A 13461-nucleotide genomic window follows, 5' to 3' on the forward strand; every position below is an offset into this window, starting at 1 on the left:
GCTGAAATCATCCTGACCATTAATTTTGATTTTGAAACCGGAAATCCAAAATCAGTAAACTGTTCATTTTCCGATTCTGGATTTCTCATTACAAAACCCAAAATCAAATGGCCAACAAGACGACCCGAGGTACTCTGTACATTTCTGGTAATATTTACAAGTTAGCTGGTGTGGGGGAGTCCTTGTCATTTATGCCAATATGTTGTACATACAGTAATAATAAAAAGTCAGTTTGTCAGTGAGTTTTTATTTTTTTAACTGTACGCGCTATGCTACATCTCTGAGGACATAGAGGTGGCAACAACATGCTGTTGGAATGCGCATCTTCAGCAGTGAACTAGTCCTTATCATCTAAATATAGGGAAGTCTTCAAAGAAATACAGAACAAAAACAAATACTATTGCAGAAGGTAAGCTAACATGAATGTGCAACGATAGCTACAACAGAATGTTTTGGAAACCTCTAGAAGCAAAGCATTTTAATGCCTTTGAATAAAAACGGTGAATCTGTTTCTGAGAATTAAAAATGCCTGTTCTTCACATATGAAATTAATCCAAACTGACTGAGCTTGAATTATTCAGCAGTAATAATAATGCAAATGCCTGCCTCCTTTCTTTAGACTTTATTTGGGGGAACGACTCCAACTTCACAGCTTTGCACAAATGTGTGTTTATCTGTCACATAAATACACTGATAAACCTTTAAGCAGTCGAAGGGGTATGGACACCTCTGCAAAGCACTGTGTTTCTTTTTAGGCCTTTGAGGAATTTAGCATAATCATGCATAAAAAATTGTGAGCTGCTGATCTGTCTTTTTTCCTGCTTGATAAGGAATGAAGACGTGAGCCTGATACTGTCTAAGAGCAGCTTCAGCGAGGCGCAGATGCTGAGAGCGCGTTACGTCCTCTACCCTGGATGGTAAGACATGTTTCCCCGTCACCACGCTCATCCTGTTAGCCACTCAGCCACAGTCTGATTCACCAGACCTGCTTCCATTTAGTTTAATTGCCACTCATCTGTCGTGAGGGGGGGATCGGATGCTGATTGCTGGAAAGGCCCTCGGGGCGTCTTGTGTTCTCTCCCCAGTAGCCTGCTGGCTGCACAGTAACAAGTAGTTGGCTGTGCAGTTGCCATGTACACACAGGGGGTCTCTTTTTCTTTGGAGCTGGTCCAGCCAGCCTTCATGCCTCAGTGGTCAGCCTAATATGAACCTCTGCTAAATCCCCCAGTCAGATCATACACACACTATCTGGCTAGAGCTTTTTAATGTGCTTATCTGCAGGCAGTAATTTGTGAGCTCACTTCATGTTTGTGCATGTTGGGGATGAGTCACACCACTACCAAGCTTATAAAGCAATACAGGGAAACTTTGGTGGCAAATAATGAGAAAGTAAGGAAAGATTTACTGTCAAAGGCGGAAGATTTAACCACAAATCATTAACACCATTTTTCTGGAGAGCAACTGCTGCAGTAAACAGCTTTCCATCCAGGGGATAAATTGTAACCCAAACACATGACCTGCTCTAGACTTAGCCTTCTCACCATCTGTGTAATGTGCACACGTTGTGTGTTCCAGGTGCAAAGGACGCTTCTTCTCTGGTTCAGGGTCTGCCATCGTCACCCAGCAGCGTATAGCTTTCAGCCGACCCCTAGAGAGGCCTCTGTTTGTCACCCGCTGCAAAGGTGAGGTGGAAAAAAGCCCCCCCACCCCCTGCTTTTTAAATTCTTACATGTGACAGAAGCTCCAGATATGAGCTGGCAGGGCATTGTTTTTACATAAGCTGCTATTCGTCCGTATATGGAAGCACCTGAGGTATACGTTTTATGGCTGCACAATCCTTACCAGTTTAATGTTTAGGCAAACTGTTAATTTATGTTTATATATATTAATTTAACACATCCATTGTTAAAACTAATGTTTTTTTCTGCAGCAATCAAGTCATCACTAAAGCCAAGTCCGTTCAGAGGAAATGTGTACAACATCTGGGGGAAGGTCAGATTTTCGGGTAGGAGTTTCTAATTTTGTTTACCTTTTCCTATTTGGTTAATGAGGAACACGTCTAGATCAGATTCTGGATTCCAGAGACCTTATTTCATGGAAATCTCATAATCTTTGTTTTGAGATGATGCTTAAAGAAAATTACATTTACATTAGTGTATACCTATATTTACTATTTATGTCATATTTATAGGATGGATGGATGGATGGATGGATGGATGGATGGATGGATGGATGGATGGATGGATGGATGGATGGATGGATGGATGGATGGATGGATTTCGTGCAGATTTTAAATGCAGATGTCTTCAAACATAAATAGACCCCAACTAATACAAAGACAAAACTCGCTGTGGAAGTTGTTGAGAATCCTTCTACTTTGTGTGTCCATGGACATGGCCCTGATGTTCTTCTGGATAGATATTTGGTGACTCTTCATGTCTGAATTGGATTATTTTCTTTACCTTTGAAAGATTGCTGAAGTCTGAGCCAATTCAGAGATTAGCCTGCTGTTTCCATTCCAACATTAACACCGGTCATAAAATGGATAAAGCACACTAATGCTGCGTTCGCACCAAACGTGTTTTTAGTATCGAAAAGGCATCCAACACATTGACCTGCATTTTAAAGTCAGACACTCTAGATGCTGGATGTTTAACACTCTGCAAGTTGAGCTGCCCTTATTTGAGAAAATGATTTGGCTTTATTTGCTTTGAGTTGGAAAAACGTAGTTTAAATTCATTTAAGGAAGAACATCCACCTGAAAACATCATCTGTTCAGTCAGTTCATCAGGATTATCATATTAAAGTGTTTTTTTAGGTTTGTGATAAAAAACTGCAAGTGCCAGAACATAAAATTGAATATGTTTGCTGCCAGGTTTTGACATGTTTAGTTAATGTATGTATTCATTAAGGTTTTGCCACAGTTCAGAAGGAAAATATTTTCATGGTGTAATAATGATCAAGGCTATCTCCTTTATGGAGTTAAACCCTTCTTATTCATGTTTTTTCTTTATAGTGTTATGCTGACAGCTCTGCAGCAGCAGAGATCACAGCTTGCATGTCTGTCTCCCAGATACCTGCAGGATCAGTTTCTATGATTGGTTGAAACTAAGCATCCAGCTGCCAAAGTTCAGATTTCCAAACTCCAAAACACGCTGCTCTCAATGCAAGACTCGTAGCTCCCAGCATTTAAATCGTGCCTCAGGGCCTCTGAATATTCCTCGATTCCGTTTTTCATAGATTATGCTTCTAAGACTTATGTCCTGATGCTCAAAACACATTTAATGTGAATGCACCATAATGTAGAGCTGCTGCAGTGGCCCCAACCTAAATGCTATTGAAAATGTTAAGAATGTGCCTAAAATGTAATCAAGTCCTTTCCAGGACTTTAATGTAAACAGTGCAGCCCATCGGCAGGAGGTTTTACCGTCTGTATGTGTCCATACAGACCTACTGACCACCGAGAGGCTGAGACCAGAGGATGTGACAAAATTAGTTTCTAAGGAAAATTTTTTTATTACAGTTTTCACATTTTTTTATCTTGTCAGAATGAGAAAAATAATATGCTTGGTATATTTCTCTATGAACATTAAATCTATACAAGTTTAATTTTCTGAAAAGAGAGAAAAATCTTTTTGAACTTTCTCAAAATATTTCATGATAATAGATAATGTTTGGATAATGTTTATCTGTAATTAGAGATTTATATGAATGATGACGCTTTAAAACTCCAGCAATTTTATGCTGATACTGTAGAAAGCTGTGAGCAGGTTTTACATGAAGGACCAACTAAATGTGAGACTTGAATATCAACTCTGTCATCTCTGAAACCTCCAGACTCGAATCGAACCATGGACGTGTTCTATAACACAGTTAGCGAGAGACTGAGTTTGCTCCCAGACGAGAGCACCGCCTGTCTGCCTGCAGCCCCCCCACAGACCAGCACACCCTGCTTCCTGGTCTTTGATGGCGTCGATCTCAGTCAGGAAGAACTGAAAGTCTGGCTGAGACTCTGCACCAAACAGGTTGGTGGTGTTCCTCACAGCAGCTCAGACTGTTACAACTCAGCCTTAAACTGTCTTTTTAATGTTTAAAGCAGCAGGACAAGAAAGCAATGAAAACCAGAGCCACCCTGTCAGAACAAGAAATCAAGAGCATACATGTGAGTGTACTGTAAAGCTTTGTGATTCCCAGCCTTTTGTCCTTGACCACTTGAATCCAAAAGCTACACCCACCTTCCTGCTCCCAGATAATCAGCAGAGTGTTTTTTACTCCTTTTTTGGAACAATCACATCATTACTTTCATAAAGGGAGAGACCAGTAGAAAACAATAACCCAGATGGGATGTTTGTGGCAGAAAATTACAGGTCTTTGTGTTGCTTAAAGCTTTCTAATAAGAGAGTTGAACAGTCCTGGGTGACAACAGAATGCTTTTTGAAAGTGAATTATGTGTCAGTAAAAAAGCTAAATAATATCTAACAAATTCTAAAGTGGATTTGAATGTTTTCTCCATTAACATATTGTTAACTGATGCCTTCTGGTTCTTTGGTAGCTTCTTGTTAGACATGCGTCTCATCCTTTAAAAACAGAGCAAAAGCAGCAGGGCTATTTGAACAGCTTTCTTTGTTTTGCAGTACATACTGCAAGTCTGGTAGACATTTTTTTTAATCGTCAGGCTTAATGCACCTGAAGGGGGTCCAGATCACTGCTACAAACTTGATCCATTTTGTTGGTATATTCTGCAATAAATAAACACAAGAATTCAAGTGTCTGAAAAATACAAAATCAATATCTAATTTTTTTTTCTCCAATTACAACTACAAGTCTTTAGGGATACGTCTCTGTTGAGGCCTTTAAACCAGTTTTAATATATTTACCTTTTTTTTCCAAAAGTATCTCTAGTTCAGTTTGACTAGCTGGAGATTTCTTTTACGGCTTGCTTGTTTCAGCTAGATTTACACTGCAACAGTGATCTAAAATGTAGTTAAAAAAAAGTTGATTTACTTTTAATATGAGCAGGTACATAGATGGATCTGCCTATAGAAGGAGTATTTGACTTTCTCACTTTTCTGCCATTAAAGGAAAAATACACACATTTCAAGAAATATTTCCTTCGAAATAGAAACTTTCCAGTGTAGCTATGAAGATTTCTAAGACATGACTATGCTTTGATCAGTACCATTGTAGTGTAGTTCTGAAGTCTATGCTTATAGCTGTTAGATTATAAATGTTCTGTCCCAGATTTTTGCTTTTTTTGGCTCAATCTATCCTCCAGTTAACCCTGAGAAGGTTCCCTGTTTCTGCTGAAAACAAACCTGATTCTGCCACCAACAAACATTTCTAGGTGTTTCTCTACTAGTTATACAAATATAAACACCTGCTTCTAATGGTCTGTCCATTTGTCCTCAGAAGAACAGATTCGATCGTTTTGATTCTGAAACTTCAGTGGAAACTCCTCTGAAAATTGGAGAAAATTACTCTCAGCAACAGTAAAATTTTCACACCAACAAGCCAGATTGCAGTTCTGATCATAACAGAAGGCAACATTAAAACTGGTGAAGCATTTAACAAAACACACATGTATTTGTTTGCAAACTGTTGTGGTTTTCTGTTAAGTCACTTTAACTTATCACTGTTCCATAAAGACCATCTGAATGGAGCCTTGTAATAGTTAGCACTTATATTATTGCTGGGGGATTTTTTTGTTTGTTTGTTTTTTTGTTTTTTTTTACACTTGCCTTTTTTTCTGGTGTGTAACAATAATAGAATATGATTTTAAATTTTACCCCTCAGACGGCCCGACACCTGGATCCCCTCCCACCGGGTTATTTCTACAATGGCTATCTATATCAACACATCTACGGAGAAAAAAGAAGCTTCCATCCTAGTATCCTTTTTAATACCCCTGCCTATTCCCAGTTGATCCTGAAATGTCACTCAGGCTTTGTAGAAGCTCATGAGGTTGAAATACAGCTCAAACCAACAGCAGATACCTTAACAGAATTACAGCATCAGCCTGACTTAGTTTAATTACAGTTTGGTGAAAGAAGGCCACAGTTTACCCTCATGAAAAACAACAAACTATTACTAACACTGTAAATGTTTATCCTGTTCTGTGTTCATTTATTCCTTACATTCCTGTTTCTCCAGACATGGAAGAGTTTATTAAAGAATACATTTCTGAGGCCAACAAGGAGATCGAGCAGTTCAACCATCAGCTGGAACTGGAGCTCCAGGGACAGCCAGACATGTTTGATCTGTGATCTGATTGCTTCTAGTATTAGGGACGAGAGCGTTCAATGAGTAATCACACCACATGTCCTCTGAAGGTGCCGTCTATCAACCTCATTCCATTGTCACTTTTCAAATGCAGGAAGATTAGGCTGAGGTGTGTTTTTGAGTCATTCCCAGTCATTAATATCAAACACCGACTGTCTACCCTATTTGTCGTTTCACAAAACTACAGATAAAAAAGGCATTTGAATCAAAATAGGCAGAGCAGATAGATCCAAAAACAAAGCACAACTTTAAGCTGTATATGAATGCAGCACCAAGTCAGCAAGCTGTGGCCCCGTCACAGTCAAGGGGATTTCCAATAACACTCTCTCCCTGCTTGAGCATTTCTGTTTGTCACAGTCGGCGAATTAATGCTTCTATTTCTGGGCTGGCTTGAATAGCTGTGTGATCCTGGTAGGCTCCCTGGTGAGGTTTCTCAAGAATTGCTCCTCTTCTGTTGTCACCCAATCTGTGGTCCACCTGTTGGCTTGTTTGGACGCCACACTGGAGCAGAGGGAGCGCCTGGCCATGAAGCGGTAAACATTAGAAAGCCCCTTGGCTCAATGGTGCCGTTTCTCCGGTTCCCGTTTCTTTGAAAAACCCTGCAGGTGATTCTAAAGCTAACAAAGTCTGAATTAATTTAGGATGACCAGACGTCCTCTTTTTCCCGGACATGGCCTACTTTTCAGAACTAAGAAAATGTCCGGGGGGAATTTCAGAATCGTCCGGGATGTTGGTCGACTACAGTGCAGCACGTAGTCAAAACCGGGAGCCAGCAAGGGAAGGAGCGACTGAACCTGACCCGATAACTATAGTCCGGACATCTGCGTCCCCTTGCTTCCCCCCGCCTGCCTTACCGGTCCCCAGTCCCCCTCCTCGGGCTGAGGACGGGCAGCTCATGGCTGTCTGCTGAGGTCCGGTCTAGTCAGCGGACCAGCAGTCCCACCCCCACCCCCCCCCGTCCAAATAAAAAATGTCCTTCTTTTCAGAAACCCAAATCTGGTCACCCTAAATTAAGTCCCTGAAGCTGTAAGTTCAAACCTGTTTGACACAAGGATAACATTTCAACTCTACATTTAACCACTTTAATCGCTTGTTTCAAAGAAAAGAATTAAACCAAAATGTTTTTCACAATGTTCCTTGAAAAATTGTCTTAGGTGACAAACAGACCTAATTTCACTGCTAAAGGAGTTGCTTTGCTGTTGTTTGCTCTGCGATTCAGTTTATTGTTATACACATCTCTGAAGTTCTACAACTTTTAGTTAAATGTGTTTAATTATCAGTGATTTCTCTGGTAAATACTTGCTAGTATTTGTGACGCTGCATATTAATGTAGTGAGGCCTTTATTTACTAATTAATCCTGGTATGAAAATTTTTTTTTTTTTTTAGATTTGCTTACATATGCAGATGTTACACTGCAAAAAGGGAACTAAAAGTGACTAAAATTTTCTTGGATTTAAACTTGATTTAAGTTGGGAAGTAAAATAATTTGCCATTGGAATAAGACTTTGTGCACTTAAAATAAAACCTCTCCATCGGGGTTCTGAATAGTCTATTTGAACATAGCAAGCTGCTATGCTGCAAATTTCTCACCATTACACTGAGCTTAGACTGACTGACCATTCGAATGTCATCTGGGCTTCCTCCCTCATGGTTCTTTCCAGCATATTTCAGTGCAACAGCTGCTTACGCTGACAGTTGTCAAAATGACACATAAATGAGGCTGATGCACTGGGTTTTAATGAGCACAACAGTTGCAGAAACTTTGTTTTTAGAAATGTCTATCTCCTTATGTACACATACTTTTCTATGAAAACATGAAATCCACAGCTTTCAGCCTGTAGAATTGAATCAGACACCCTGGGTGCTTGCAGGTGAATGCCTGCGCTACCACCCCACCAGCAGACAGAGTTCTGTTTCTACACAATAAAATGCAGCGTTGCTGCGGCTGCAGGTGGATCAACACGTCTCTCTGGGTTAAATCATTTAAGTACAAAATCTAAACCAAAATAAGAAAACATGTCTTAGAACCAGTGTTGTTGCCCTAAATTTTAGGAGGTAAATATGAGGATCTGGCAATGGGATACTGTAATTATTTTTGCTCTTAAATAATTTTGATGTTGTTCACTTGAAATAAGATAATGGGTTTTATTTTTTTTTCTAATTTTTCTAATTCCATGGGCAAATTGTTTTCCAAAGTTTCTAAAAACAAAAGAAAATTCTTATTTCAAGAAAGCAATACTTATGTTTCTTTAATAATTGAACGTATTTTAGGGGCCAAAATACTAATTCCGTTTACAGATAATTTAATTCATCTGCTCAGCTAAAGCTAATAGACTTACTTCAAGAGATTTTTCCTTTGTTTTATTATTATTATTATTTCATATTTAGATTTTTGCAGTGTAAATATTGAAATAAGCTAATCTTTATGTATATCCTGAACTAAAACTCAAGCTAATGCTGTTGATCCTGTCTTCTCTTCTTAAAGTCCAGTTAGTGGAACCCACACTTCGACTGTTCCTGTAGACAGTAGTGAAATACCTACAGTTAGAAATTTCACCATTGTTATATTCACACAGAGAGGAGTTTATATAATATTACAAATTCTTCTCTAACTATCCTCTATGTGATTGTAGTCCAATACCTTTGTGTGTTTTCGATATATACACTTACGCCTGCCTCTTATAGGACGGTGCTGAAACACATGAGCTGCTGAACTCTCAGGCTCCCACAGCTGGTCCTCTCTGCCACCTCTGCTCACATAGAAGCTCAAGGGCTTTGTTGCAATTAAATGTTGCTTGGAAAAAAAGAAAGTCTCCCCTCAGCTCTCAAATGATGAGGTAAAATTCAGAGCGATTACATAGCTTTTCAGAAATGGTTCAGGATTATATGGAACTTTAATCCTTTGGTGACAAAAGGATAACTTGCGTATAAGCTGAATCCTCTCTTTAACATTTCAGCAATGCACTCTGAGCTGTGTGTTTTCAGCAACAGTTGTCAGAGTTGTGCTCTTATGTAATACGGCAGAGAGTTACCGTGATTGACAGTGAGGCAGATGTATGCCAGACGTTTGAACCCGGCTGTAGATCAAACGGTAGAGAGCCTGAGACCCTAATCAGCCAGTCGATTAGCAGCAAGACCTTATAGAGACAAAGCTGATGTAAACATGCTTAAACACAATTTCCACTAGCACAATTATATAGAACCATTTATTCACTATCAATATCACAGCTGTCTGTGGTGAGTTGCATGTGTTTAATATAATTATTTGTATATTCTGACAGACAAAATGCCTTTCACCAAACTGCTAAAAACAGAATAATTACTTTTATTGTAGAAATCTGCTTTGATATTTAAATAACCTCTAAGCAGGAAATAGTATTTTTATAAGACTTGAATTGAACAACTGCGATGGAAACAAAATTTTTCCTTGCACACATGCTTCAACAAACGTAAAAGCAGATGTGATTCTTTTATAAAAAATAAAAAAAGACAGATAAACTGAAGAGAATCTGATCAGTTGTGAGATGTCAGGTTTCTCTGATCCAGCAGTGCCTTGGCTACAGCTAAGAAAAGCAGAGATTAAAGCTGCTTCCACTGCTTCATCCCTGTGACAGAGTAGGAGGAGCTGTCAGGCAAGGATCTGTCCTTCAACAGTGTTGGTGAAAGGAGTCCATGGAGTCGTTCTTTTAAAGCTTTCTGTTTTATTTACAAAGCCGGAGGGTGAAGTGGGCGAAGTCACACAGTGAGGCTGTTGGCAGGCTCGGGATAAATCAGGTGTTCTTCACACTGGCAAAACTTGCCAGAAAATACAAAACAAAAAAAATAAGCACAATAGAAATTGGGTGATCCGTTCTTATTGTGAATGGGACTCCAGCTGAGCCCTCCACAAGCCTTCAAAGGTGACTGTTCCACAGCTCTTTGGTGATCTCAACACTCCTTTGTTCTCATCCTGTGTGTTTTAGCTGAAGTTATGGGACAAAAACAAAGTTTGGTGTCAATTGGTTATATATAATGAAGGAGCTGTTTAAGAAAGGTCGGTATGAGACTTTTATATTGCTTTTTTTTTAAAGGGAGAAGTTATCAGTATTAGTTTCTTTACCTGACCAGATAAATTAATTACGAATTTTTTAAAAATGAGGCAACAAACAGAGCAGTAGACGGCTAATGTTTTTTTAAAAAGGACCCCTATGATAAACTTACTTAAGCCATTTAAGAAAAAAAAGTATTTTCATAATAGGATATATAAAAAAATAGAATACGGTATGTTGCAGTCTTAAATTAATGATCGTCCTAATTAGCTGAAACTTGTCAGGCCACTTTAAATTCACTAAAGAGGTAAACATTTGGATGTTAAAACAATCTGTCATTTCGGGGCTAAGGTTGAACATTCTGCTCATTCCGGTGCTTTTCCAGGTCCTAATGTGCACCATCCAAGGGTTCAGCCTGACTGGCCAGTCTGGTTAAAACAGACCAGACCAATCACAGGCAGGGGTTTACACCAGAATTACCTATAATGCAACTGTACTTTTTTGTTAACATAGCAGCTAAGACTGCTTTAAAATGATTTGCATTTTAAAAGTAGATTTTAATCTATTTTATTCCATTTTTCTAATTACATAAATTGATCCAACCTGAGTTCTGTTTTTCTACACTCTATTTTGAATACACAATAAGATAAATTAGTTATCCTTTATTTTTATTCCCTTTGACTGTCATCTAGGCTTCTTCCCTCATGGTTCTGTCCAGTGTATTTCAGTACAACCGTTGGTTACACTGAATGTTGTCAAAATTACACATTAATCAGGTCAACGCACTGAATTTTAATCAGTGTGATGATTGTTGAAACTTATTTTAAAACACATTTACATTATAATTTAAAAATGCATGTAAGAATAGAGGTATGAAAACTCGAACCTAGTGCCCTTCGGGCTAACTCAGACTAACCCTGAGCTAACATGTTTCCATCCTATTAGCAGACAGAGTTAAACTTTTGAAGGCAGAGAGAAGTGTCTAGGTCCAAAAAGGATTCCCAAATAGCTGGTCTGTCAAGCTGAACCGGGTGATCGTTGGTGTTTTGTTGTTTTCTACCACTGCGTCGCAGTTTGCATATTAAGAGGATATATGAACATTGCCTCCAACATGGAGGAAAGATTGAAAAATCCTGTTAAGAACCCTGTTTAAATTGGGTTTAATATAAAAACCAAGTAAGTGGTCAAACTCAGATGATTATAGAGCCATTAAAATGCATTTAGTAAATGGTCAAAACGTTTTACTCTTTTACTCTTCTAAAGAAAAACAAAACATTTGGTATCATCTTATTATTCAGAGTTGGGCCCAGCTCAATTCATGCCATAACTAAGTATGAGAACTAAAACTGATAACTTCTTGAAACTTCCCTTCAGAAAATCTGGATTAACTCTTTAATCCTTGAATGAGCCCGTGTTTTTTATCCGCTTGTTAAAGGATAAATATTTTTCTGGTATTTTTGTGCCTATTGAGAAAAGGCAGCTTGATAATTGTTGTTTTTTTTTGTTGTTTTTTTTTTTTTTTTTTTTCTTTTACTAAGCTGACTTTAATAGCCTGAAAACAACACTAGCTGCGTTTTCATTCATTATTGATTAAAGGTTTTTGGCGTTGGGGTGAGGTGGCTTTACGGTCATATTGAAATTGGTGCATTTCACCAAACTATAATGGCAATACTGGTTTGGTATCACACGAGTTAAAGAATTATCAATCAGAGGTTACTACTTGGCAAAAAGACAAAGATCATTGCACGGCATGTGTTTAATGATTGATCACATGAACAAGCGTATTTTCATGTGATTTAATTGCAGAAACCACATTGGTGAATCTGGTTTTTTTTTCCACACTAGTAGAATATTGACAATGTTTTGCACACATTTATAATGGAAACGCAGCTATTGATGCTGAACTTTAGTAAGGTTTAAATAAAATCACAAGACTGCCTGTCCTCCCTGGTAACGAGAGGACTGCTTAGGTGAAATGTGATTAACTTATCTGAAATTCCATATCTGCCTTGTGAAATGTGGGCCCTAGTGAAGTATATGGAGCTGAAACCATGCTGAGTATATTCAGTTTGTGAGCATGCAAAGACTGACAGCAAAATAATAATAAAAAGAACATGCTGTAATGCTGTCATGATTGAAGTCAGCAGTTCAATGTTATGATGATGGAATTAGATTATAAATGGAAACAAAGGGCTCATTTGTTTTTCAACTTGTTACAAGCTGCTAAAAGTAAAAAAAAAATTCTCTGTTGTGATGAGAAGCAAAGAAAAAGGTAATCTGTGCCAAACTGACTTCAGGATTTGGTGGGTTTTCACAGAAAGTGAAACCCACATGCATTTGCACAAAACTACTGTAACTCTGTTTTTCTTCCTGTGACTGATGCTTTTCTAAATTGATGTATTTATTGCACCCTATAACTAATAAAGATATTTATATCGAAAACCCACTTTTTTCTCGCAACATGAGTTGGATTGAACTTAAAGCCTGCAACTTGCTGCCTGTTTTGCCTGTTGCTCTCCAAGAGCAGCAGCACTCCAGGCAAGTTCATCGTGCAGACGGTTTGTCACCTTGATGAGAAAGTCCTCTCTGCTTTGAAAGCTTGTATCTCCACCATCTGTCTCAGAGAGGGATTGGGACAGTTGGGTTAAACAGATCAGCGATGTACGTAAGAGCTTAAATGTGTTTGTGTGTGTTTTTTTTTTCATATAGTCATTTATTTAGAAGGGAAAACAGCAGCCAGAATACTACTGAGACAAATGGAGGATCATGCCCAGCATGTCCTTCAATTTCCTAATGCTTAGTGAGCTTTTGCATGTGTGTCTGAAAGGGAAAGGAAGAAGGTTCTTATGTGTGTCCTTGCATTGTTGCCAGGCAGATACAGTCCTCCACATGTCTGACCTATGACAATAGCGTTTCCTCGCCCCTCTCCTGCCACCACCGTGCCGCCAGTTACTCCCCAGCGACTAAGCGCGAGACTACCCACCCTTTACATTTTTAGCCTACTTAAAACACTCTCCATATCTGCACCATTCCCCTTTTTTCTTCTGCCCACCCCTCTATTGTTGTATTTTTACCGAGCCACTGAGCTGAGGCTATTTGTGGTCTATTATATGACAGCAGCATGTAAACACTCATCACTTCCACCAGCGTCTG

General features: G+C 38.7%; 1 protein-coding gene across 2 annotated transcripts in view; it reads left to right on the forward strand.

The window, feature by feature from the left end:
- Positions 1-13461, forward strand: part of LOC107099691 (chromosome unknown open reading frame, human C20orf194) — a 37180-nt gene that overhangs the window by 19021 nt on the left and 4698 nt on the right. Inside the window, exons 26-32 of one of the 2 annotated variants that reach the window (XM_015397918.1) lie at positions 831-917; positions 1576-1682; positions 1931-2005; positions 3838-4025; positions 4100-4162; positions 5794-5887; positions 6151-12427. In XM_015397918.1, the coding sequence (XP_015253404.1) occupies positions 831-917; positions 1576-1682; positions 1931-2005; positions 3838-4025; positions 4100-4162; positions 5794-5887; positions 6151-6263 (727 nt within the window). In that variant the 3' untranslated portion in view covers positions 6264-12427. The remainder of the gene's footprint in view (positions 1-830; positions 918-1575; positions 1683-1930; positions 2006-3837; positions 4026-4099; positions 4163-5793; positions 5888-6150; positions 12428-13461) is intronic. The other variant, XM_015397919.1, reaches the window with a different exon arrangement.

This window comes from Cyprinodon variegatus, unplaced genomic scaffold, assembly GCF_000732505.1.
Source record: "Cyprinodon variegatus isolate N-32 unplaced genomic scaffold, C_variegatus-1.0 Scaffold897, whole genome shotgun sequence".
NCBI classification, from domain to species: Eukaryota; Metazoa; Chordata; class Actinopteri; order Cyprinodontiformes; family Cyprinodontidae; genus Cyprinodon; species Cyprinodon variegatus.